This window comes from Chrysemys picta, chromosome 14, assembly GCF_011386835.1.
Source record: "Chrysemys picta bellii isolate R12L10 chromosome 14, ASM1138683v2, whole genome shotgun sequence".
NCBI lineage: Eukaryota > Metazoa > Chordata > Testudines > Emydidae > Chrysemys > Chrysemys picta.
The window spans coordinates 1,242,155-1,269,498 of NC_088804.1; the positions used below are offsets into that span (position 1 = coordinate 1,242,155).

At 46.7% G+C, this 27,344-nt stretch overlaps 2 protein-coding genes across 9 annotated transcripts in view; both read left to right on the forward strand.

Moving 5' to 3' along the window:
- Positions 1-6,070, forward strand: part of MLKL (mixed lineage kinase domain like pseudokinase) — a 28,552-nt gene extending 22,482 nt beyond the window's left edge. The window contains exons 11-12 of the mRNA XM_008175375.4: positions 2,472-3,344; positions 4,364-6,070. Of these exons, the coding sequence (XP_008173597.2) occupies positions 2,472-2,524 (53 nt within the window). The 3' untranslated portion in view covers positions 2,525-3,344; positions 4,364-6,070. The remainder of the gene's footprint in view (positions 1-2,471; positions 3,345-4,363) is intronic.
- An 8,523-nt stretch (positions 6,071-14,593) lies between these two features.
- RFWD3 (ring finger and WD repeat domain 3) overlaps positions 14,594-27,344 on the forward strand; it is a 56,521-nt gene continuing 43,770 nt past the window's right edge. Inside the window, exons 1-6 of one of the 8 annotated variants that reach the window (XM_065567772.1) lie at positions 14,594-14,760; positions 19,132-19,278; positions 20,913-21,303; positions 22,779-22,999; positions 25,215-25,312; positions 25,392-25,589. In XM_065567772.1, the coding sequence (XP_065423844.1) occupies positions 20,915-21,303; positions 22,779-22,999; positions 25,215-25,312; positions 25,392-25,589 (906 nt within the window). In that variant the 5' untranslated portion in view covers positions 14,594-14,760; positions 19,132-19,278; positions 20,913-20,914. The other 7 variants (XM_065567771.1, XM_065567773.1, XM_065567770.1 and 4 more) reach the window with 7 other exon arrangements.

Consider the following 27,344-nt stretch of genomic DNA (forward strand, 5'->3'; position numbering starts at 1 on the left):
TACCCCTGACTAAAACTTGGGGGGACCTGGGGAGGGCAGCCCAGGTATTGGGGGGACAGGAGGTGGTACGCAGACCAGGACCCCCACTGGTGCTGGGGCACTGGGTGTTGGTGGGGCCAGCAGGCTCCCTCCCTGGCTCAGTGCTGCCCCTCCCCCAGCAGCAGCAGGCATGGGACGGGGCGAGATGGGCTCTGGGCGGTGCTTTCCTGCGGGACTCTCCGGAAGCAGTGACATCCCCCTCGCTCAGACGCTAGGCGGAAGCACAGCCAGGCAGCTCTGCATGCTGCTTCTGCCTGCAGGCACCGCCCCCACAGCTCCCATTGACTGTGTGAAGCCAGCGCTCTGGATGGAGGCAGTATGCAGAGCTGCCTAGCCATGCCTCTGAAGCAGCGGCCTGTGCAACTGGTGCAGGGGCTGCCCGAGTTGCCCCTGAGCCAGGCGCACCAGCCACTGCAGATGTCACGGAATCCATGACCTCAGTGACAAACTCACAGCCTTAGTAATGACCCCCCCACTGTTACAAATGTGCATTGTTTCCAGTTTGAATTTGTCAAGCTTCATCTTCTGGGAGAGTGAAGGTATAGGGAGAGAAAAGGAGCTAGAACAGGGGTCCTTCTGACAACAAAATTGTTACATGATCCTGGGAGGGAGGCGCAGCCCGAGCCCCGCTTCCCCAGGTGAGGTGGAGAGGGGGCCACAGCCTTAGCCTGCCCCTCCCCCCCAGGTGGGGCTGGAGCTAGTGCTTCAGCCCTGGGTCCCAGCAAGTCTAATTCTGGCCCTGGCAACACCATTAAAATTAGGTCATGGCCCACTTTGGGGTCCCGACCCACAGTTTGAGAACAGCTGAGCTAGAAGAAATGGAGAATTAAAGGAAGAGATAAGAAATGGAGAATTAAAGGAAGTAGAGAGCAATGAAAGAGCAAGGGATGAAGTGAGAGAATGAGGAAGGACTAGACAAGAGGAAAACTGCAGGAGAAGGGAAAGGAAGGTGTAATGTTTAATAATCAGCCAGGAAGCAAGCAGGCTTTTCAGGAGAGAGGACACAGCACTTCTGTTAACTACGCAAACCTCCAGCTCACATCAAGGTGACACTGGGCTTAACATGAGTGTTAGCACAGTCACACCTATCCTCCCATTAAATCCATTCATTTGCATAGTCAATGCCATACTCAGAGCTGGGGGAAAACCTTAGCTTAACACACTGGTTTTCTGAGATCAACAGCATCAAAAATACTGTGCTCTGAGGAGAGTAGCTCCTTGGTGCTGTGGAATCTGGGGCTCAGGCTTTCACTCTGAGCAATCAACTGCAGTATATGAGAACATCAGAACAGCCATACTGGGCCAAACCAAAGGTCCATCTAGCCCAGTATCCTGTCTTCTGACAGTGGCCAATGCCAGGTACCCCAGAAAGAATGAACAGAACAGGGAATCAGCAAGTGATCCATCCCATCACCCATTCCCAGCTTCTGGCAAACAGAGGCTAGGGACACTATCCCTGCCCATCCTGGCTAATAGCCTCCATGAACTTATCTAGTTCTTGTTTGAACCCTGTTATAGTCTTGGTCTTCACAACATCCTCTGGCAAAGAGGTCCACGGGTTGACTGTGCGTTGTGTGAAGAAATACTTTCTTTTGTTTGTTTTAAACTTGCTGCTTATTAATTTCATGTGGTGGTCCCTACTAACAGGAGCTGTTCTGTCTTTGGGAATGTCTTACTGCTGTTGCTTTTAGCACATACAATAATAAATGACTGATCCTTCTTTGATTTGACAGCAGCAGCACAAAAGGGAGTGGGGACCTGCTGTTGTCCATGAAGGCTGGTGTGATGGAGAGGTTGTCCCCTCTTGCCACTTGGTGTATCAGGCAGGAGGCAACTTTCTTTAAATCACTCACATCCCACCATATGGGGCATACACACTAGAATTTCAATAGTCCTTTTTTGTAAGGAAAGAGTGAGACCTTGAGGTTTGCCATTAGGAATCCATCATGCTCTCCAAAGGCGCACAGATTTTTGGTAGCGTAATCGACCAGAGAATGTCCTGTGCTGAGAACTATAACGAGAGCTTCCACTAGAGGGCACTCAAAGATCAAATTTGTCAGCCCCTTCTGGCATTTTGCCCAAGGTACTTAGTATTCTACATTACCCATCCCTCTCTTCTCGATAGCTCCATCATGCTGCCTTTATTTAATTAATTTATTTATTTATTTTTAAATAATGTGTCTGCAGCCTCTCCCAATCACTTCTTCATGTGGGGCTGTCTCTGCTGTACATGCTTGTTCCTCTTTTGCTGCTCCTGCACAGTATTAAAGCAGTCAGTTTTCATTTTCTCCGATAACCTTCTGTTCTGTTGAGCCTGTCATGAAATGATTCAGTGTCCTATATACTATTACTGAGTACGTATCAATCATCTTGCCAGGAAAAAAAAATCTGAGTATTCTAATCTGAAAACAAATTCTGTTTGCCTTCTGCAGAGATTGTGGACTCGCTGATAGACATCTATGGCAAGATAAATACAGCAAGCTAGCTGCAAGACACAAACACAAGGAGCCCCGTGAAGAACGCAGCCAAGTGCGGTTAGGAGCAAAGCATGGGCTGCTCCATCCCTGTCTACCATGACTCTCTAGCATGAAGGTTGTCACACTTTTCCAGCTCTGTAGACTCTGCTTTTTTTAAACAGCATTTTGACCTGCCCTCCAACTTCGAGGGTGCAACTCTGAGCCATTAAAGTTGTGTCTGCAATTTTGCATCTGCAATTTACTGTGGACATGGTTTATAGCACTTAGATGTCTCCCTTCCTGAGCATGCTGCCAAGATTAGAAAGCCATTTCTATTTCATGTAGGGGGACCAGCCTATCATCCTGAAGGGAAGCTGCCTTAGCACTGTCAACAGGGTGGGGGGAGTCAAGGTGAGGCTGTGATAGCTTGGGTGCTGGCTTTAGGTGGGGAACTAATACTTATGTGGAAAATTGAGAGAGTTTGGCAAATGGTGGTAGGCATCAAGGTGCAGGCGCCTGTCCCAGCACTGCAGGGGGGGTTGTAGCTGGGGTAGGGAGCAGGCTAGGTAGGGGGGTCAGTTTAAAGCAGGGGTCTCAAACACATGGCCCACAGGCCTATTTCCTGCGGCCTACATCCAGGCCAGGGGTGGGCAAACTACACCCACAGGATTGTCCCCTCAAGCCCCGCGCTGGCTAGCATCACGTCCCTGCAGCCGGGAGGGAGGGGAGAAGCAGAAGGCTCCGTTCCTGTGTTGCCCTGGCTTCCAGGCACGCCACCCCCCATCCCCTCCCCCGCAGCTCCCATTGGCCAGGAACGGGGAACCACGGCCAAAGGGAGTTTGGGGGGAGGTTAGGGTTACCATTCGTCCGGATTTACCCGGACATGTCCTCCTTTTGTGTGCTAAAAATAGCGTCCGGGGGGAATTTGTAAAGCACTCACAATGTCCGGGATTTCCCCCCTCCTCCGGCAGAGCAGAGTGAGCGGCTGGGAGGGCTGCAGGAAAGTCCCGGGCTGGACTCCGGAGCAGCTTCCTCCTCCCACCCCCCACCCCCCCCGCATTCTGAGCCGGCCGGCAGCTCCTCCTCCTGCAGCCCGCTCCGGCAGCCCTGTGCAGGGCCAGGGACCGGGTTTTGTTGTGCTGGGGAGCTCAGCCATGTGTCCGGCTGGCACAGAGCCCAACACCCTGTTCTGAGCAGCAGGGTAAGGGGGCCAGGGAGGTTCTGGAGGGGGCAGTCAAGAAACAGGGGGGGGGCTTTTGGAGGGGAGTGGAGAAAGTTTTGGGCAGTCAGGGTACAGGTAGGGGGTAGGGTCCTGGGGGGCAGTTGGGGGGGGGGTCTTAGGAGGGGGCAGTTAGGGGACAAGGAACAGGGAGTCTTAGGTAGGGGGTGGGGTTCTGGAGGGCAGTTAGGAGCAGGGGTCCCAGGAGGGGGCAGTCAGGGGACAAGGAGCGGGGGATAGGGGGCTGGGAGTTCTGGGGGGGAGCTGTCAGGGGGCAGGAGTGGGATCAGAGCAGTCAGGGGACAGGGAGCAGAAGGGTTTAGATGGGTTGGGAGTTCTGGGGGGGGCTGTCAGGGGGTGGGGAGTGGTTGGATGGGGCGTGGGAGTCCCAGGGGTCTGTCTGGGGGTGGGGGTGTGGATAAGGGTTGGGGCAGTCAGGGGACAAGAGGCAAGGAGGCTTAGATAGGGAGTGGAGTCCTGGGGGGCAGTTAGGGGCAGGGGTCCCAGGAGGGGGCAGTCAGGGGACAAGGAACGGGGGGAGGGTTGGGGGTTCTGGGGGGGCGGGAAGTGGGAGGGGCAGGGGCGGGGCTAGGGCGGGGCTCCTCCCGTCCTCTTTTTTGCTTGTTGAAATATGGTAACCCTAGGGGAGGTACCTGGAGGAGCGGCAAGCAGTGTGCGCAGCCCTGCGTCCTCCCTCCCCCAGGGGCCGCAGGGACATGGTTCCAGCTACTTCCCGGAGCCGAGCATAGCGGGGCCGGGGCTGGAGCTGGCAGCCTGCCCTTGGCCCGGCCTGTGCTGATGCCACCCCAGAGCCCTCCTGGACCCTGCCCCCCAACCCCCTGCCCTGGGCCCCCTGCTGCATCACACACCTCTCCTGCACCCCAACCCCCTACCCTGAGCCCCCTGCTGCATCCCACACCCCTTCTGCACCCTGAGCCCTCTGCTGCACCTCAACTTCCTGCCCTGAGCCCCCGCCTCATCCCTCTGGGGGCAAGGAGTGGGTGGAGTTGGGGTGGGGACTTCAGGGAAGGGGTTGGAATGGGGACAGAGAAGGTGTGGGAAAAGGCGGGGCCTCATGGAAGAGGTGGAGTGGGGGCAGGGCCGGGGGCAGCGAGGGCTGTGTTTCTCAGTGATGCGGCCCTTGGGCCGATGAACTAGCCCTCATGTGGCCCTCGTGGTCATTTGAGTTTGAGACCCCTGGTTTAAAGGCATTTGTTACTGGAGGGAGTTATCACATGTGATCTTCTCCTACCCTTCCCCTGACACCCAAATTACTTTCTAGCCTCTTTCCCTCAAAGGATTCCTGACCTCTATCCCTTCCCCTGCACTGCCCCCTCCCTTCATTAACCTTTAGTATACTCCTCCTCAGTGTCCTGCAGTACCTCTCCTCCCCCAAACAAAGGGAGGCACAGTGTCCCAGCAACTTTCCCCAAAGCTTAGGCAGTTGTCAGCCCCAGCTAGTTTCCTAAGCGGTAGAAATTAATGTGGGGCCCAGCTACTTCTGTGTTAAGCTCCAGCACAATGCCTCCTCCTTGTGAACCCTGACACGCCATAGAGCCTGTAATATTCCAAATTGTAGACTTGTAAGATGAACCCAGCATCAGATCTTGGCATGCCCCATATTCCGCTGTCACTCAAAGCATGCACAGTTCAATGGGGAAGTGGGTAGCTGGGACCCAAGTCCACCTCTGAGCCAAAGAGGGGCAGCACTACAACAGAAAGAGGAATGCAGCAGAAACCTGCATGACCAGAGACACAGTGGCTCACACGTCAGACTAGGCATCCTTAATACTAGTGAAGATCAGGGGGAGGATTCTATAATGATCCCTTCCCTAGTAGTCCCCCACCCCAAACTCAACTGTCTGTCTCCCTAGTGCAGGCAGGCAATCATCTTCCTCTTCCCCTGCAGAGGGATGAGACCCTCATTGCCCCATGTTAAAAGTTGGCCTTTGCTAGATCCGCTGCAACAGACACCTCTGCTCCGAAGGGATGGAGGAGTGTTTAGCTAATTATCTCTATCTTTGCCTGGTTGGACGCAACTAAATATTTGAGCCCAGGCAAGAAAACAAAACATTTAATAGCTATACTGTCAGCACCCCAGGTAGCCTAGGTCAATCTGCCTTTGGGAATTCTAACCCCTGGGTGGTAGGAAGGTTAGTGGCAGTAGAGTTTGGACAAAACACCCATGTGAATATGAGCTCAGAAATCAGGTCATTCTTGAAAAATCAAGACACAGGCTGTCCAGTTACTCTATTCCAAATGCAGGAGGTGATTTAGGCATTTGCAAACTGCTGTGTATGTTAACACTGCTATTGAAGTGTGTGTTTTAAATAATAAATGTTCTTTATTTGAGAAACTTGTAGCTACTTGTCAGACACCACCAACTGTCAGTGCTAGCCAAGACTGTCTGTAGAATTTGAAACAGAACAGTGTATAAAACAGAGGTTTTAACACATTGGTGGCACTCCTGGGACTCTTTTGTTGTCACTATACTGCTAATCATGATCACTCAGAACTTCATGGTGGCAACAGGGTTAAAACTCTGATGGACTTGATCCAAAAACACCATCTCATAACACCTGAGCTATAGGAGAATCTCTGTTAACATTATAGGGCCTAGGACACAGAGAAGTTCTAACTTCACACAGCCAGCCAGCTCTTTACAGTATTATTTCCTTCTCTGGCCATCCCCAAAACAGTGCCAATAGTTTTAGGGTAACTCAGAGTAGTGCAGCATGGACACACAGGCCAGGGCAGCAGCCACTTGATGGCAGCATGTCGGTAACACTACAGGCATTTAAGGAATATGTAAATTTAATTTCCTGTGCAGGGTTATCCACAGTACAGAAGCCTTGAGGAGGTTGAGTAATTAGCAAATTAATCTATTTTAAATTACTTTTGCTCTCCGCTCTGTTCTTCCTCAGTTAGGCCTGGTCTACACTATGACTTTAATTCAGATTTAGCAGCGTTAAATCGAATTAACCCTGCACCCGTCCACACAACGAAGCCATTTATTTCAAAATAAAGGGCTCTTAAAATCAATTTCTGTACTCCACCCCGACGAACGGAGTAGCGCCAAAATCGATATTGTCATTTCGAATTAGGGTTAGTGTGGCCGCAATTCGATGGTATTGGCCTCTGGGAGCTATCCCACAGTGCACCATTGTGACTGCTCTGGACAGCAATCTGAACTTGGATGCACTGGCCAGGTAGACAGGAAAAGCCCCACGAACATTTGAATTTTATTTCCTGTTTGCCCAGTGTGGAGAGCACAGGTGACCACAGATAGCTCATCAGCACAGGTAACCATGCAGGCCGATAATCGAAAAAGAGCACCAGCATGGACCGTACGGGAGGTACTGGATCTGATTGCTATATGGGGAGAGGATTCAGTGCTAGCAGAACTTCGTTCGAAAAGACGAAATGCCAAAACTTTTGAAAAAAACTCCAAGGGCATGATGGAGAGAGGCACAATAGGGACTCAGATCAGTGCCGCATGAAAGTCAACGAGCTCAGACAAGCCTATCAAAAAACAAAGGAGGCAAACGGTCGCTCCCGGTCAGAGCCGCGGACATGCTGCTTCTACGCCAAGCTGCATGCAATTCTGGGGGGGCCGCCACCACTACCCCACCTCTGACCGTGGATTCCGAGGCGGGGGTAATCTCATCAGATACACCTGAGGATTCTGCGGACGGGGAAAGAGGAGGAGGAGGAGGACAAGCTTGCGGAGAGCACACAGCACTCCGTTCTCCCCAACAGCCACGATTTTTTTCTCAGCCTGACTGAAGTACCCTCCCAAGCCAGTATCCAAGACCATGACCCCATGGAAGGGACCTCTGGTGAGTTTACCTTTTAAAATATAAAACTTGTTTTAAAAACAAGCGTTTTTTAATGATTACTTTGCCCGGAGGACTTGGGATGCAATCGCGGCCAGTACAGCTACTGGAGAAGTCTGTTAACGTGTCTGGGGATGGAGCGGAAATCCTCCAGGGACATCTCCATGAAGCTCTCCTGGAGGTACTCCAAAAGCCTTCCCACAAGGTTTCTGGCAGTGCAGCCTTATTCCGTCCTCCATGGTAGGACACTTGACCACGCCATGCTAGTAGCAAGTAATCTGGTATCATTGCATGACAAAGCCTGGCAGCGTATGGTCCCGATGTCTGCTGGCATTCAAGCAACATCCGTTCTTTATCTCGCTGTGTAGTCCTCAAGAGAGTGATATCGCTCGTGGTAACCTGGTTGAAATACGGGAATTTAATTAAGGGGACAGAGGTGGCCGTTCCTACTGAGCTGTTTGCCTGTGGCTGAAAAGAAATCCTTCCCTGCAGTTAGCCAAGCACAGGAGTGGGGGGCGGAAATTGGCCCTGAGCTTTTCACATTTGGCTAGGAGGGATCTTCCCTGATACCAGCCACGCGGTGGGGGGAGGGATAAAGCAATCATCCAGAGAATTGTATGGGGGGGGGGGGTTAGTTTGTTTTCTGCTGCTGAAGGTTAACAGGAAAACTGCAGCACTCAACTGTCTTTGCTTGGTATGTGGGAAAGGAGGGCGCAGAAGCCGAAAGACAATGACTTACCATGGCCACATGCAAGACGAATTCTGTTGCCCGGACCCGCGTCTGTGATCTCTAGCAGCAAAGCCACAGGCACTCAATATTAAGAGGCAAAATGCGACCTTGCACAGAAATCACATGTGCTATGTAACGTGAATAGTGTTGGTCACCGTGAAAGAGTATAAGCATTGTTCTGTAAAATATATCTTTTTAAAAAATTCTCTCCTTTTTTCCCTCCCTCCAGCAGCTGCAAATTTTTCAAGCCGCTCTCCTCCGTCCTGAAGGCTATCTCAGATAAGGCGTCGGAAAAAGAAGACACGAGACGAGATGTTCGCGGAAATCATGGAATCCACCCGCAGTGAACGAGCTCATCTGAATGAGTGGAAGGACACGGTTTCAAAGTATAGGAAAGATGCCAGTGAACATGAGGACATGAGGGACCAACGTGAGGACAGGAGAGACGCTTGAGATGAGAGGTGGCGGCAGGAAGATCAGAGGAGGCAGGATGCAACGCTGGGGCTACTGCGTGAGCAAACAGACATGCTCCGGCGTCTGGTGGAGCTTCAGGAACGGCAGCAGGATAACAGAGTGCCGCTACAGCCCCTGTTCCACCCTCCCCCCTCCCCATGTTCCGTATCCTCCTCACCCAGACGTGTAAGAACGCGGGGCGGGGGGGGGGAGGCTCCGTACACCCTCCCATTCCACCTCAGTAGACAACCCAAGCAAAAGGCTGTCATTTTTTAAACCTTTTTTTAGTGGCCTTTTCCTTCCCGCCGATCCTCCTCCCAAACCCCACACGGGTTCTCTTCCTCTTTTTATAATCAATTAATAAAGAATAAATGATTTTTAAACGATAGTGACTTTATTTCCTTTGAAAGCAAGCTGGGAGAAGGGGGAGGGTGGGTTCCTTACAGAGAATGAGTCAATAAAGGGGATGGGTTTTCATGAAGGAGAAACAAACAGAAATTTCACACTGTAGCCTGGCCAGTCATGAAACTGGTTTTCAAAGCTTCTCTGATGCACAGCGCTTCCTGTTGTGCTCTTCTAAGCGCCCTGGTGTCTGTCTGCGCGTAATCAGCAGGCAGGCGATTTGCCTCAGCCTCCCACCCCGCCATAAAGGTCTCCCCCTTACTTTCACAGAGATTGTGGAGCGCACAGCAAGCAACAATAACAATGGGGATATTAGTTTGGCTGAGGTCTGAGTGAGTCAGTAATGATCGCCAGTGACCTTTTAAACGGCCAAATGGACATTCTACCACCATTCTGCACTTGCTCAGCCTGTAGTTGAACAGCTCCTGACTCCTGTCCAGGCTGCCTGTGTATGGCTTCATGAGCCATGGCATTAAGGGGTAGGCTGGGTCTCCAAGAATAACTATTGGCATTTCAACATCCCCAACAGTTATTTTCTGGTCTGGGAAGTAAGTCCCTTGCTGCAGCCGTTTAAACAGATTAGTGTTCCTGAAGATGCGAGCATCATGAACCCTTCCCGGCCAGCCCATATTGATGTTGGTGAAACGTCCCTTGTGATCCACAAGTGCTTGCAGCACCATTGAAAAGTACCCCTTGCGGTTTATGTACTAGTTACCCTGGTGCTCCGGTACCAAAATAGGGATATGGGTTCCATCTATCGCCCCACCACAGTTAGGGAATCTGTCATAACTATAAAGGGAAGGGTAACAGCCCTCCTGGCTACAATACTATAAAATCCTTCCTGGCCAGAGACTCCAAAATCCTTTTACCTGTAAAAGGTTAAGAAGCTCAGGTAACCTGGCTGACACCTGACCCAAAGGACCAATAAGGGGACAAGATACTTTCAAATCTTGGTGGGGGAAAGGCTTTTGTTTGTGCTCTTTGTTTTGGGGGTTGTTCGCTCTTGGGACTAAGAGGGACCAGACATCAATCCATGCTCTCCAAATCTTTCTGAACAAGTCTCTCATATTTCAAACTTGTAAGTAAACAGCCCAGCAAGGCATGTTAGTTTTATCTTTGTTTTCTCAACTTGTAAATGTACCTTACTCTGTTTGCTGTAACTTTGAACCTAAGGCTAGAGGGGGGTCCTCTGGGCTCTTTAAGTTTGATTACCCTGTAAAGTTATTTCCCATCCTGATTTTACAGAGATGATTTTTACCTTTTTCTTTAATTAAAAGCCTTCTTTTTAAGAACCTGATTGATTTTTCCTTGTTTTTAGATCGAAGGGGGTTGGATCTTGATCCACCAGGAGTTGGTGGGAGAAAGGACGGGGGATGGTTAATTACTCCTTGTTTTAAGATCCAAGGGGTTTGGATCTGTATTCACCAGGGAATTTGTGAAGAGTCTCTCAAGGCTACCCTATAATTAGCACATTGGGAGTGGTGGCAGCGGACCAGATCTAAGCTGGTAGTTAAGCTTAGAAGTTTTCATGCAGGCCCCCACATCTGTACCCTAAAGTTCAGAGTGGGGAAGTAGCCTTGACAGAATCCCATTGCAGCAAAGCCATCCACTATGACCTGCACATTTCCCAGAGTCACTACCTTTCATAGCAGCAGCTCAGTGATTGCTTTGGCTACTTGGATCACAGCAGCCCCCACAGTAGATTTGCCCACTCCAAATTGATTCCCGACTGACCGGTAGCTATCTGGCGTTGCAAGCTTCCACAGGGCTATCGCCACTCACTTCTCAACTGTGAGGGCTGCTCTCATCTTGGTATTCTGGCGCTTCAGGGCAGGGGAAAGCAAGTCACAAAATTCCATGAAAATGCCCTTACGCATGCGAAAGTTTCGCAGCCACTGGGAATCGTCCCACACCTGCAACACTATGCGGTCCCACCAGTCTGTGCTTGTTTCCCAGGCCCAGAATTGGCGTTCCACGGATAGAACCTGCCCCATTAACAACATTATCTCCAAAGCACCGGGGCCCGTGGTTTGAGAGAATTCTGTGTCCATGTCCATGTCCTCGTCCTCATCACTCTTGTTGCTGCGCTGCCGTCGCCGCCGCCTCCTCTCCTCGTTTTTCTGGTCCTGGTTCAACATAAACTGCACGAGAACGTGCAAGGTGTTTACAATGTTCATGACTGCTGTCTTGAACTGAGCGGGCTCCATGCTTGCCATGGTATGGAGTCTGCAGTGTTCACCCAGGAAAAAAAGCGCGAAATGGTTGTCTGACGTTGCTTTCATGGAAGGAGGGGTGAGGCTGTACCCAGAACCCCTGCAACAATGTTTTTTGCCCCATCAGGCACTAGAAGTGACGTTGTGCAGTCTATATGGTTTTATAAAAACGTGATAATAAGTGAATATAATATAACTGGGATAGTTTTATAAAGATTTGATAATAAGTGAATATAATGCAACTGGGATATGCTTCGTGCAAAAAGTCTCTTGTAAGGTATCATTACAAAGCTCATAATCTACTGAGTGTGATCATCCTGTTTGTAGAAATGTACCACTCTTATATCTAAAATTAGAAATATAAAACATAACTCTGAGGGCCTTTTGTAATTATGTGAAGTGTGGGCCATTAATGATGGTTTGGAATCTTGATGACTCCCATTAACCAGGACCATTGTCTGCAGATGGCTGCGTTTACCTGTTAATCTTCCTGTATATGTGTGTGCTGGCAAGTGGGCAATGAAGTCTTGCAGTGACATGTGATCATGCCACCTGAACTGGAATCCATCTTTAACCTGGTGCTTTTCCAGTGAGGGGGGTGGAAACCCAGAGGGACAAGGGGTTCCCACCTTATGCAAAAGATATATAAAGGGGTGGAAGAGAACAAAGGGGGAGAGGAGCCATCTTGAAGAATCCCCTAGCTATCACCTGAGCTGGAACAATAGCTGTACCAGGGGAAAGAATTGTGCCCAGGCCTGGAAGGTGTCCAGTCTGAGAAAAACTTACTGAAGCATCTCTGAGGGTGAGATTATCTGTATTTAGTTTGATTAGACATAGATTTGCACATTTTATTTTATTTTGCTTGGTGACTTACTTTGTTCTGTCTGTTACTACTTGGAACCACTTAAATCCCACTTTCTGTATTTAATAAAATCACTTTTTATTTAGTAATTTACTCAGAGTATGTATTAATACCTGGGGGAGCAAACAACTGTGCAAATCTCTCTATCAGTGTTATAGAGGGCGAACAATTTATGAGTTTACTCTGCATAAGCTTTATGCAGGGTAAAATGGATTTATCTGGGTTTAGACCCCATTGGGAGTTGGGCATCTGAGTGCTAAAGACAAGCACACTTCTGTGAGCTGGTTTCGGGTAAACTTGCAGCTCTGGGACAAGTGATTCAGACCCTGGATCTGTGTTGGAGCAGACGGGAGTGTCTGTCTCAGCAAGACAGGGTGCTGGAATCCTGGGCTGGCAGAGAAAACAGGAGCAGAGGTAGTCTTTGCACATCAGGTGGCAGCTCCCAAGGGGGTTTCTGTGATCCAACGCGTCATACTGGGATGTCAACCCAGAATTCCAATGGGTGGGGGAGACTGTGGGAACATGGGATAACTACCCACAGTGCAATGCTCCGGAAATCGACGCTAGCCCCGGTACATGGACGCACACCACCGAATTAATGTGCTTAGTGTGGCCGCATACATTCAACTTTATACAATCTGTTTCCAAAATTCGAATTCTGTAAATTTGGATTAATCCCGTAGTGTAGACATACCCTTACTGTTGTTTCAGCCCAACTAAAAATAGTTCCAAGCTAAAACCAATGATGGCTCCTGCTGTGACCCACGGAAAAAAAAAAAAAAAAAAGATTCTGCCTCTGGCTCACTGTGCAAAGGAGTTGATGTCACAAGCACTTGGTGGGGATACTGGACTGGTGGGGACTGACAGTATTTATTTATAAGGTGCCAATCATTAGGGAATCTAAATTCAGGTCCTGTAAAGTCCTGAAAGCTTATCATCAAATACATCTGTGGGCCCTCCTAAACAAATTATTTAAACTTGTCAAATAGCTGTGTTAGTCTGTATCCACAAAAACAACAAGGAGTCCGGTGGCACCTTAAAGACTAACATGCATCTGAAAAAGTGAGGTTTTTTTACTCACAAAAGCTTATGCCCAAATAAGTCTGTTAGTCTTTAAGGTGCCACCGAACTCCTTGTTGTTTCTCTCAATTTGGGAGTCCCTTGACAGATACCACCTTACAGACTCTCCCTGATGAGGCTGACCTTGCAATAGGATGACTCCAACAAAGAAAGAGTAGAGTTGTGCCTCAATTTTAAGTAAGAAAAGTTGGAACTTTTTTATATTTGGAAAGTCCACTATTGTGTGTTACATGCCTCTCAATAAATAATAAAAGTAATTAGCTTCTACATACTGCTTTACATCCATAGGTCTCAAACCACTTTAAAAAGTAAGGTGGTATCCCCAAGCTGTAACAATTTAGCTGAGAGTTTAGAACGAGTGACATTTCAAACGTTTCATTAACAAAACCCCTTCATCATCATAACAGCAAGCTACCAAGGCACAGAGGCCCACGTTTTCCCCAAGGCAGGCCACGGTGGGTACGTGCTGGGAATCTGATAGCTGCATCTACCTGGCACGAAATAGAGAAGATCAACTTATGAACGAGCAAAGCCAGAAACTAGAAAGTTACTCGGCTCCCACTTCTAAGGCCTGGCAGTTAAGCCACACGCGAGCAGCTCCATCTCACTGAACCACTTGGACAAATGAATTTAACCTTTTTTCTACCCACATTGCCCCCAAAGGGAGACCGGAAGGGGCGGCGGGGGCTGTGGCCGGATTCACGGGCACGTAGGCACTGCCCCGCTGGATGAACCGGCGGGGTGCTGCAGGGTTAGTACCGCTCCAAGCCAGGGCCCAGCACCTGCCTGTCTCCAGGGGCCGCGTTGCTAGAAGGTGGCAACTCGGTCCTCGGGCGCTTGTTGCGCTAAGCGACCAGCCGTGGGCTGCGCTGGGGCTGGGGTGGAGCAGTGCATGCTGGGAGAGGCTCTCTCAGGGCGGCGTAACGTCATATGGTGGTGGCTAGCAGCAAATCGCTACCTCCTTTTCCCCTCGGCCCTGGGGGCGGGACTAGGTTGGGGGTTTTAGCCCCTCCTCCCCGGTGCCTTTTCTACCTCCAACAACATTCGAACTTGCTCCGTTCCCCGCCCTTTTTGATTGACAGGCAGCTCGTTCCTCCAGTCAAAAGGTGCTTTCGGGGGGGAGGGGGCTTTTCCTCTGATCGACAGGCCGATCATCTAGTCACAAAGGGACACAGGCGGAGTTCTCCCACTCCAGGTGATTGACAGACATCCGGCCAATAAAAATGGAGCGCCTGCGTCTTCTCGTCCGCCTCTGGCTAAACTAGCAGCCAACGTATCCAGTAAGAGCCGGCAACGTATCATCACACCGCCCAATAGAAGTAGGGTTTTCGTCAGTGAGGAAGGCGGCCACCCAATGAGGCCGCGGGGCTGGGTATCAAGCGCCGGCGGGGAGCTCGAGCTGAGCGGGAGGTTATGGCGCCTCTCTAGGAGCGGTTGGTAACTCAACCCCTCTCCCTCCCGCGGCCGGAGGTGAGTGCGGCCCCCGGGGCGCGGCCCCGAGCCGAAGCAGTATGCCCCGTGGGAGCGTAGCCTGCGCTAGAGCGGGGGGTACCCCGGACTCCTGAGTTCTTTCCTGGACTCCGGGCCGGCCCCGGCCAGTAACGCTCGCGGGGCCGTCGCCGAGCAGTGGGCTGTGCGAGGCACCTGTCAACGGGCGCCTCGGACAGCGGGCCCCGCGACTTGCCCTGGAGCCATCGGGCGCGGCTCTGCGGCCCCCGGATCCCGGGCGCTGGGGACCTGGGTGTCAACCGACGGCGCCGCGGAGCGTGCCGCGGCTGCTCGCCCTCTGCTGGCCGGTGGGGTTTTAGCAGGAGCCGGGCTGTCTCCGGGGCTGCGAGCGCTGTCGGTGTCTGTCTGGGGCTCCGAGGCGCTGCTGCAGCACAAATCACCAGAATCGGCAATCCTGCTCTGTGGGCTGGAGTAAAGCCCTCCAGTCTGGCACCACCCTTCCTGCTGACCCTGAGGCGATATCAAGCTGTCCATCGCCTCCTGCTCTGCCACGCAGGCCAGCCTTCATTGCCTGGTGCTTTCTCCTATGCTACCCTTTGGGGGAGCTCCCTCGGAAGCAAAGGGTGGCGGTTTGACTGTAGTGTTGGACTGGGACTCAGGTGATTCAAATCCTGTTTCTGCAGGCTCCCTTCATGATCTTGGGCAAGTCATGTGATCATGCTGTCTTAGTTCGCTTCTGTAGAAAGGTTATAATGATGATGAGGGTGGGAGTTTTTTTTATCCTCATCATCATTTGTCTCTCTTGCCTGTTTGGACATCAGGCTCTTGGGGCTAGCCTGTCTTAACAATGTGTCTACAGCTCCATTGTGCAAGACACCATATAATCTCAGCAGCGGCCTCTAAGCCCTACTGCAATATAAATAACCATAACATTATCTTCCTTCAGATCCCTCCTTAAAATTCATCTCTGCTGTGATGCCTGCAAAATGGTTAACAATGGCTGATACTGCTGCTTATTATACCTTATTATAGCCATTCCCATATCTTAGAATTATAGAATATCAGGGTTGGAAGGGACCTCAGGAGGTCATCTAGTCCAACCCCCTGCTCAAAGCAGGACCAAGCGCCAGACAGATTTTTGCCCCAGATCCCTAAATAGCCTCCTCAAGGACTGAACTCACAACCTTTTTTCTCTACGTGTCCCTTGTAATATGTTCAGACTATAAGCTCTTTGGGGCAGGGACTACCTTTTAATGATGTGTGTACAGTGTTTAATAGAATGGGTGACTGGGTCTCTAGGTACTCTCACAATATGAATAAATAATAAAAACCCAACTTGTAAGAAAGCACTCAGATTATCTATCCCCCTTAGAATCCATCGGTTATTCATGTAAGTAACCACTGTTGGCTAATTTCCCACTTTGAGGGAACAGCCAAGACCCTGTTGCAACTATTGGTGTGCATATATGATGGGAATTTAGGGCTTGTCTTCAGACAGTTTTTGTACCGCTTTAATTTTTGCCGTTTAAAGAAGGGTATAGGTAAAGCCGTACAGAATAGTGTAAATAAGACTGTATTCTCTCTAGAGCTGAAAGTGAGTGTAGAAACTATTTTTTTGCTATTGCATCAAATCAGATTTTTAAGGTAATGGTTGAGGTGCCTGTGATGGGGTTGGTCACAGAGACTCCCTTGGGACTGTCACCTGATGTGCTGAAACTACCTTTGAGCCTTTTTTCCCTGTCTTGTTGAGCCAGACACGCGAGCCTGCTGCAACACAGACCCAGGGTCGGAACCACATCCCCAAAGCTGCAGTCTTTAACTGAAAACCACTCAGCAAGTATTGGTGTCTCCAGCACCCGGACACCCAGCTCTCAATGGGATCCAAATAAATCCATTTTACTCTGTGTAAAGCTTATACAGGGTAAACTCATAAATTGTCCGCCCTCTATGACACTGATAGAGATGCACAGCTGTTTGCTTGTCCAGGTATTAATCTCTTACTCTGAGTTCAATAATAAACCAAAGTGATTTTATTAAGAATAAAAAGTAGGATTTAAGTGGTTTCAAGTAATAACAGAGAGAATAAAGTAAGTCACCAAGTAAAATAAAGCAAAAACACACAAGTCTAAGCCTAATACATTAAGAAACTGAATACAGGTAAATCTCACCCTCAGAGATGTTCCAATACGCTTCTTTCACGGACTAGACTCCTCCTTAGTCTGGGCCCATCCTTTCCCCCTGTACAGTTCTTGTTAGTTCCAGATCATAGAATCATAGAATATCAGAGTTGGAAGGGACCTCAAGAGGTCATCTAGTCCAACCCCCTGCTCAAAGCAGGACCAATTCCCAGCTAAATCATCCCAGCCAGGGCTTTGTCAAGCCGGGCCTTAAAAACCTCCAAGGAAGGAGACTCCACCACCTCCCTAGGTAACGCATTCCAGTGTTTCACCACCCTCCTAGTGAAATAGTTTTTCCTGATATCCAACCTGGACCTCCCCCACTGCAACTTGAGACCATTGCTCCTTGTTCTGTCGTCTGCCACCACTGAGAACAGCCGAGCTCCATCCTCTTTGGAACCCCCCTTCAGGTAGTTGAAGGCTGCTATCAAATCCCCCCTCATTCTTCTCTTCTGGAGACTAAACAATCCCAGTTCCCTCAGCCTCTCCTCATAAGTCATGTGCTCCAGACCCCTAATCATTTTTGTTGCCCTCCGCTGGACTCTTTCCAATTTTTCCACATCCTTCTTGTAGTGTGGGGCCCAAAACTGGACACAGTATTCCAGATGAGGCCTCACCAATGTCGAATAAAGGGGAACGATCACGTTCCTCGATCTGCTGGCAATGCCCCTACTTATACAGCCCAAAATGCTGTTAGCCTTCTTGGCAACAAGAGCACACTGTTGACTCATATCCAGCTTCTCGTCCACTGTGACCCCTAGGTCCTTTTCTGCAGTGGTAACTAGGGGATTTCTCATGACTGCAGCCCCCTTTGTTCTGTTCCACCCCCTTTTATAGCTTCGGCACAAGGTGGGAATCCTTTGTGTCTCTCTCTGGGTTCCCACCCTTCCTTCTAAATGGAAAAGCACCAGGTTTAAGATGGATTTCAGTACTAAGTGACATGGTCACATGTCACTGTAAGACCTCATTCTCCATTCTTTCAGGGTTAGCCTGCCAGGAAGGTTTGAGGGTAAACAGAGCCATTTACAACCAATTGTCCTGGTTAATGGGAGCCATCAAGATTCCAAGCCATTATTAATGGTTTACACTTTGCATAGTTACAATAGGACTTTAGAGTAATACTTCATATTTCTAGCTTTAGATATATGTACATACAAATAGGATGAACACACTCAGTAGATACCTTACAAGAGACCTTTTGCATGAAGCATATTCCAGTTACATTATATTCATGATCATTAGCATATTTCTGTAAAACATGGAGTGCAGCGTCACAGTGCCAAAGTAACTTTGTTGAAGTATTTCAGTGCTAGCTGGTTGTGCTGAAATATCTGTTAGACAGATGATAAACAACTGATGTGTGGTGCTCCATTATCCCTTTCTAAAGGTAGCTAAAATTACATATCATGGTCAGTGGAAAATATAGGGAATTTTCCCTATTGTTTGTATTCTATCTGCCTGTTCTTACATGCAGTTACTTAGCTACAATCAGCTTCTGTGATAGTAATGACTTTTAAAGTGACATGGAGTTAGCTCTGCCAGGCCTTCTGTGTTTTCATTGTACAGGCTCTTCACAACAGGTTGGTAGTCTTAACTTTAAGATGAAATTCATTTCTAGGTTGGTGGTCTAATCTAGTCATGTTTTGTAGGATACAGCAAAGGCCATGGAATTTGTATTTTAACATAGTATCTCTTCTCCACTGGTCAAGCTGGTAACTTCCTCTTACTGAAGAGGACTTTAAAATATTTACAACACTGAATGTTTCAAAGTCCTATTGAGGCAGTGTTTGGATAGCATTAAAGAAAATAACAAGCATCATAAAGGATATGCCTCATCTAACAAGTTTTATATTTTCCCTCTATTTAAGACAACTTGTTTAAAATATTGTTTGAATTTCACTATAGAATCCTTTATTCTAAAATGGAATCATCAGTATTATATAGCTGAAATTATATCCTATAGAAGAGGATTCCAGCCTATTCCTCTACATACACTTTTATGAATTGAGACTGTTTAATTCAGTTGAATTAACTGTAAAGGTAAATTTTTTTGTTGAATAAGTTAAGGTTGCAGGCATGTATATGTAGAGTTAATGCATATTACCTTTCAAGAACCTTAGTATTAAAACAAACAAGCCATAAGAAACACAGGACATGCAATGTTGCACTTCTCAAACAAAGACCCAAACTGCCATATCTTTCTATCCTTTTGTAGAAATACGAGCCTCCCATCTTCTCTTCTTTGCATGGAGAGTATCTCAAATGTGAAACATAGAGCATTGATCTTCTAGTTCGTATGAGAGATGTTTGTGTAAAACAAAGCGTGCTATGCTGTCGCGGTGCTAATCTTTGCTTTCTCCCTGTAAGTCCTTTAATTTCATGATCCTGGGTAGCATGTATGTAGTGTGTAAAGAGCTGTCTAATGATATTTGGGTAATTGGCTGACATCTGGGATCACTGAGCTTGATCAGAGAGGTTCTGAGTACCTCCAGAAAGGTGCAGAGTGCCCTCAGTATCCTACAGAATTGGGGCCCTTAATAAATTGTCTTAAGTATGTTATTTGTCTAACCAGGAATTTGTAAAATTCTTTTGTTTGTGCTCTCTATGACCATGAAGAAATCCATAATTAACATTACCACATTGTGACTAAGGCATTCTAGTTTTTGTGGGCACTAATATAATGAAACTGAAGAATCATAGAAGATTAGGGTTGGAAGGGACCTCAGGAGATCATCTAGTCCCAACCCCCTGCTCAAAGCAGGAGCAACTCCAACTAAATCAAAACCTTAACCCTCTGTGTAAGCTCAAAAACTTGTCTCTCTCACCATCGGAAGTTGGTCTAATGAAAGATATTCCCTCACCCACCTTTTCTCTGTAAATAAAATAGAATGAGTTCCTTTATTTATTTATTTGTTTGTTTGTTTGTTTATTTAAACCATAGCTATGGGAACAGAGTTAAAGTAGTCTGAATGCTCGTTCTTGAGAGGCAATCAGAAATCTGCATTTCTTGAGTTTCTAATATATGATTGTTTTTAACTAACATTCCTGTCTTCAAAAAACCCTACGTTGATTTATATGAAATTTTGCAATGAAATTACATATGACACATAAATGGGCTGATAATATCAACAGTGTCATGACTGGGGGTATTGCTAGAGTATACTACGTAGGCTTATACAATACTAGTAAACATAAGGCGGTGTATGCACAATAGATGGCGCAGCCAGGTAAGATTCATGGTGAACTTGTTGTCTTAACCAAATTTCATTCATTTACTAGGAAAGTCCATTTTTGGGATAGGTTTGTTTTGTTTTTAAATAAACATTGAGTCCTCTGCCGTGTGTATGTGTGGTGCTCTATTAATATTTATTTACAGGCATTTCTGTGATGATGTTCCCATTGAGATGCTCAGATACAAGATCCTTTGAGATCATAGATTAAAGGTACTAAGTGCCATATATTATTATTTGTTTGTTAAGCACTGTAGACTGATGTAGCTCTCTCTTTTTGGGAGGTGGAGGAGGAATTTAAGTACATAGCATCTGCCAAAATCTCTACCCCAAAATACAAAAATAATCTATAAATACATATTAGCTAGCAAAGACAACAGGAAGAACTCCCCAACTCACCTACTCCAATGAAAAGGCTAACTTGAATAGACAGGCCTTGCAATGTGTCCACGAGGCTAGAAAACGCAGGCTCTGTTGGGTTAGAGACTTCCAGAGTCGAGGACTCTGAAAATGCTTTGTCAAGCCCTCAGCCAACTGATATATAAATCCAAGGACTGTTAAACTGGAATTCTCAAATCATCTCAGCTGCCAGAGAAATGGTCTCTAAGAAGCACTGGATCTCAATCCTAAAGGATATTGCGGTCAGCAGGTGTCTTTATGCTGGCATGAGTCAAATATATTTGTACCTTACTTGAAGTGTGGATTTGTGTACAAGTGTTTGCACTAACCCCACATCTTTGTTTGCTCCATCCCATGCCTTTCTCAGAAATGGCACAGGAAGAAATGGAAGTGGATCTTCAGCCAGCAGTTACTTATTCTGTGGAGCACCATGAGGCATTTCCCTCAGAGACCTCTGGTCATGCTCTACTGTCACTTCCATCCAGCTCTACAGTGCCCAGTGAAGAGGCAGAAGGCATTGTGGTTCCTCCTGCTGACGAAGAAGTCATTGTGGTCTCCGGTGCTGATGAAGCAGTGACAGTTGCTGAGTCTGACCCCCAGTTGCATGCTGCCCCTAGCCTGGATGGACTGCAAAGGCTGCATGGGGTATTGGAGCTGTTTCGACTACAGGCTGCACAACAGATCACACGACAGCCACCAACAAGGAGAACTCGCCGGCGACAAAGAGGTGGTGGATCCCAGAGGACAATCAGTACCAGGTAAAACTGAAATGGAGTCAAGTCTGAGCTTTCCCCCAACCTAATGATTTCACTTTATAATCTGTCATGCTTCCTATGTTATGCTGAACTCTAGAAAGCCCAGTCCAGCCCACCTGCTGAAGTAGGCCAATTTCTGTGTATCCCAAGTTTTCAATAACCCTAGTAGGTAGTAGTATGATCTTCTCATCTGCTCTTTAGACTCTCTTCTCGGAATCATGCTTTTTGGCAAGACTCTTCACTCATTGCTTAGATACTGTGGTGATAAGTGTTCCAGAAATGCTTACAGACAGCTTCATGCTTGTAAAGCACAGTTTTCCACAGTATTCAGTGTCCCCTTCAGCGAACAGGAAGTTTTGTGAGCAAAAAAACAAATTTGAAAAAGTTTAAAGCTTAATTCTATGCTGAGTGCCACCTGTGCCTTAGGTTCAGGGGGGACCCATCAGCAGAGACTTTTATGTTTAACTGTCTTTACATTTTGGCTGTGCAGATCCACTCTAAATACTGTGGGTTAAATCCTGGCTCTATTCAAGTCAGTGGAAGTTTGGCCATTGATTTCACTAGGGACAGGATATCACCCCAAGTGGCTAAACACAGCTGTACAGTGTGCCCTGGGCTCTCCTGTAGATGTAATTCACTTCCACATACACAGGCCATTGGGCCATTAAGCAGTCTTGCAAAATTCTACTTGCAACTGAAGAACAATTTTGTTGTTAGATTGGCAAGTAAAATAGCATAAGCTTTCTTCATTATTGTAAAGTAGTTTGGTACATATTTTTGCCATGGCATAATCTTGCAAAGCTGATTAAAGAAAAAACGGGTTTTTGTGAGGGCATAAACTAATTTAAGGGATGGGAGTCTGATAAAAGCAACCAGTTTGTTTCTAAAGTGACTGCATCTGGGGACCAGGTGATGAGTTCATTTGATAAATCAAAAAAAGCAAAGTCTAGTGGTGAGAAATCAGATGAGGTGGCTCTGCTGGGTAATAACTCATGTACCATACTTCCTGCCTTTAAAGTCACTTCATCTCTCGGTGCCTTGTTTTCCCCATTTGTAAAATGGGGGTAATGATACTGACCTCCTTTGTAAAGCGCTCTAAGATCTGCTAATAAGAGCTAGATGATGACACAAACAGGGTCAAGTGCACCACATCTTGTTTTCCTCTTTCCATCCCTGGAAAAACAATATTCCTTCTAAGTAGAGGCAGATCAGGCATCTGCATTTTCTAGACCTAAGCAGTGAAGCACTATCACAGCTGCATGTTGTGTATGCTTCTTAGAGGAGTTAATTCACTGCCTTGCCTGGGGATTGGTGCTGTTCTGGGTGAAACATTTCTTGGTCAGTTTGTTTATATCCCTTATGTCTGCAAACAGGCTCGGGGTTGTGGCAAACAAATGAGGATCTAATTTTCTCCTGTACATTTTACCTGCAATAATTAATATGAAGAAACACTGTAGCTTTTACTCCTTGCTTTTCAGGCCCAGGGCACCACTAGATAGTTATTTCATGGTCAACAGGACCCAAGGGTCAACAACAGCAGCATTTCCACCACTGGAGACTTTGCATCTTCCAGCTGGCAACAGTGGTAACAGCTCAGATGAGACCTTGGAGCTGAGCGACTCTGACAGCAGCAGCTCCACTGAGGAGGAGGATGTGGCAGTACCCCAAGAGGAGGCACCCATAGCTGCCAGTTTGGGAGGTTTGTGCTGGTTTCACATCACTGGGAGTTCTGAAATGCCAGAAATTCCTCACTTCATTTCCACTGTCAGACAGGACAACATTTCATAGAGAATCTTTTCAAGCTTTACAGCAGAGCTTCAAAGGTCTAAGATCAGTATGCTCATAGCTGACATGGATGGGTTGCTGCCATAATGTAGCAATGGATGAATATTAAAATAATTCTGAGCAATATTTTTTTTGTTTAGCTGTTTACATACCCACTGATGCCTCCTGGAAATCTTCAAAATAACTAATGTAGAGATTATTCTATTTTCTACTTTCTGCAGTTCTCCTTCCTCCCCGATCATTGTTATCAAGGATCGTCTCCAAAAGAGAGGGCCTCAATTAATTATTGTAAATCAATGTAAACCAGCTAGGCCAATTTACAGTGGAGGATCTGGCCCAGGATTTTTTATTGCTGAGGAATTCATCTGCTTCAAGAGTTATTCCTTGCTTAATGTAACTTCCCTCCCCTTAGCTGCTTAGGGGATAGTGGCTCACTTAGTGGATCACTCAGTATTTTTCAGCCTTTTCAGGTTGGTGTTCCTTATTCAAAGTCAAAAATGTTCATGAACCTCTTAGCTTTTTTTTCTTATTTTTTATTATAAAAATACTTGATTTTGAAAGGTAAGCGGATGTGGGCAGTAGGGGAATGAGATTCTTAAATTTCATTACATTATAAAGCAAACACCTTGCAATTAGTTGTCTCCTGGGAGATTTTACAAGGTATCAATCTTAACCCACCCATCTCATTATCAAGGGATAGCTGCATCATTTTGCCCCTCCCCCCTTCTTTTGCTCTCTATTGTTCTCCCTTCCTAAGCCTTTTTTGTTTTGTTTGTTTGTTGTTGCTATCCTCTTATTTAATCTTCAGGTACCCACATAATGTCCCTACTCTACCGCCAAATTCCAGAATGAACACTTAGGATCAGTAAAAATAAGATCAGTGGTTGGCTGTCAAACTGTGTGTGTGTGGAGGGGGTGTGTGTGTATGTTGTGAGGTCCTGCAGGAGTCAATCTTGAGTCTGGTACTAGTCAACATTTTCACTAATGACTTGGATAGTGGAGTGGAGAGTGTGCTTATAAGACTTTTGGGTGACTCTACACTGGGGTTGTAAGCCCTTTGGAGCACAGGATTAGAATTCAAAATGACCTCAACAAATTAAAGAAGTCTAAAATCAGCAAGATTCAATTAAATAAATAGAAGTGCAAAGTACTACTCTTAAAAGTAAAAATAAAATCCACAACTACAAAATGGGGAGTAACTGAGGTGGTAGTACTGCTGAAAAGGATCTGGGGGCTTTAGTGGATCACAAATTGAACGAGTTAACAGTGTGTTGTGATTGTGAAAAAGGTTAATATCGTTCTGGAGGGTAGGTAAGACACAGGAATGTAATTGTTCCAATCTACACAGGTCTGATGAGGCCTCAGCTGGAGTGCTGTTTCCAGTTCTGAGTGCCACACTTTAGGAAATATGTGGATAAATTGGAGAGAGTCCAGAAGAGGGCAGGAAAAATGATGCCAGGTTTAGAAAACCTGGCCAGTGGGAAAAGATTTAAAAACCTGGGCACATTTAGATTTGAGAAAAGACTGATGGGGGGGACCTGGTACTTCCTCAGATATGTTAAGAACTGTTATAAAGAGGCTGGTGATCAATTGCTCTCCATGTCCACTGAAGGTAGGACAAGAAGTAATGGGCTTAATCTGTAGCAAAGGAGAGGTAGGTTAGATATTAAGAAAAACTTTCTAATTCTAAGGGTAGTTAAATTCTGGAATAGGCTTCCAGTGTTTAGTTATGGAATCCCCATCATTGGAGGTTTAAAAACAGGTTGGACAAATACCTTTCAGGGATGTTCTAGGTTTACTTGGTCTTGCCTCAGTACAGAGGGCTGGACTAGATGACCTCTCAATGTCCTTTCTAACCTTACATTTCAATGATTTATGAAGGTGTTACAAAATTACTTTAATTGTGCTAATTAGTTATATTTTTGCTTCAGTACATGATATCATTAATTAATCTAGTATGTTGAGTAAAGTTTTTGTTTGCAATCCGCATTGGTTACTGCACCAATGCTTGTTCTGATGTTCTAGAATACTAAAGTTACAAAAGACAATTCAGACTAGAACCCAAGGAAGAGAGTCCTTGCACCAATTCAAATAAATTATTCTTTCTTTTTTTCCTGTCTGCTCTGAAGTTTCTGATCAGGTCCAACCAGAGCCCCCTCAGCCTGTGCCTTCCTCTGCAGAGCATGAAGGTCGTGATGCTGAAGAAGCTGAAGTCCAGCACAAACAGGTAAAGTGAACAAACAGTCCTTGGACAGAGAATAAAGATGGCAAATGTTGTGTTTGTCTGATCTTTGTTGTTGTTTCAGAGAACTCCACTAAAGAAACCTGATGTGACAGTTCCCACTGTACCGTTGGATGAGGAAGAAGGAGACACCTGTGCCATCTGCTTTGAGCAATGGACTAATGCTGGGGAGCACCGGCTCTCAGCGTTGCGGTGTGGACACCTGTTTGGATACACTTGCATCGTAAGGTGGCTCAAGGGACAGGCAGGGAAATGCCCTCAGGTAAAGTGCACCCTTTTGTGTTGGAACAGATTTGCTGTCAGGCAGCCTCTGGTCCAAATGTGACCATCATTAAGAGGGTTATTATTCAGAAGGGAATGAAGTCAGGGTTTTAAATACTGTACAAAAAGTCCACCATTTCAGCCTGTCAAAAGTAACAAAATCCCCACTGCTTTGAAGTGATTTTCACCAGGATGAGCTCGCACTGTTCATATGAAGGAGAACTTAAATTCTTCACCTAATTCAGCACAGTTTTGCTGAAATTAATTAGAGTATTAGTGTTCCTCAGTGGGTAGCAACATCACATGTGGGACAAAAGGAAGAGTTTAAGTCCTGTTCCACAACTTGGTGTCATGACACTACAGTGCAGTACTGGAGGGGACTGCACAGATTGGTGCCATTTGTCAGATAAGATGATTAATGACACTTAGTGGAAGTGTCTGGCAGTATTTTAAATTAATGGCTGAGCGCTCTGGTTTCCTGGTCAGGCATCTAAAAGAGGTTCTAAGGTTCAAGCTGTGTGAGAACCACTGCTAAATTCAGGATTGCTGCTGCATTTGTCTACTGTTGCTGCACTCCAATATCTCACTGCTTCAAAGGGTGAAAAGTACTTTAGTCAACCTAATTTTAAGTAAAAAAACAAATCACCTCAGCTTTTGTTCCCTTAGAAATGGGATGTGTCAAATGTTATCAAATATATGTGGCTATCAGATACCATCTCTGGTTAAAACATAATAATCAACTTCTTAAACTATTAATGTCTTGTGATTGGATGCTTGTATATTAACAATTAAGGGATTCAACCTGTTCCCTACTAGTCACATAGCCTTTCACTCATTCATTCCTTATACTGTCTCCCCACCTATTTGAGAGATCATTTCCAATATATGCTAATTTATTTTGACCTTAGTGTATATTTTTCCAGATTTTAATAGGGCAGTATTAAGTTTGGGCAGGATTAAGTGAAGTGGGATTTAGACCTGGTCTACACTAGAAATTTACATCGGTATAGCTATATCTCAGGGGTGTGAAAAATGCACACCCCATGAGATGTAGCTATACTGACCTAATCCCTGGTGTAGACATTGGTAGACAGATTCTTCCATCGACCTACCTACCGCCTGTTTGGGAGGTGGATTACCTACACCACCCCTCCCATCAGCATAGGTCGTGTCTATGCTGAAGCACTGCAGCTGCAATGCTATAGTGTTTTAAGTGTAGGCATAACCTAAGGGTATTTCTGTGCTGCAATAACCCCCCCCCCCTGTGGCTGGCCCATGCCAGCTGATTTGGGCTCGTAGGATTCAGGCTGAGGGGCTGTTTAATTGTGGTGTAAAAATTCAGGGTTGTATTGCAGTCTGAGCTCTGGAACCCTCCCACCTTGCATGGTCCTAGACCCCAGGCTGCAGCCCAAGCACGAACATCTACACCACAATTAAACAGCCCCTTAGCCTGAGTCAGCTAGCGTGGTTCAGCGGCAGGTTTTTAGTTGTACTGTAGACATACCCTAAGTGAGTGAAGTTATGTGGCATTGGGAAACGGGCTTGGTCATTTAACTGTTCATTTCTGGTCCTCCTAATGTTTTGAGGTTTTAAAAAGCTGTAAAATTGGCTGGGTTTTTCTTGTTATGTTTTTGCAGAGTGTAATGTTGCCTCAGTGTTAGCTGCACTCCTCTGAAACATAGTTTCATGCCTAACTCTTTGTTAAAACTATTTTTTTTAGATCAAGAATAGTGTTCAATTTACAACGCAAAGAGAC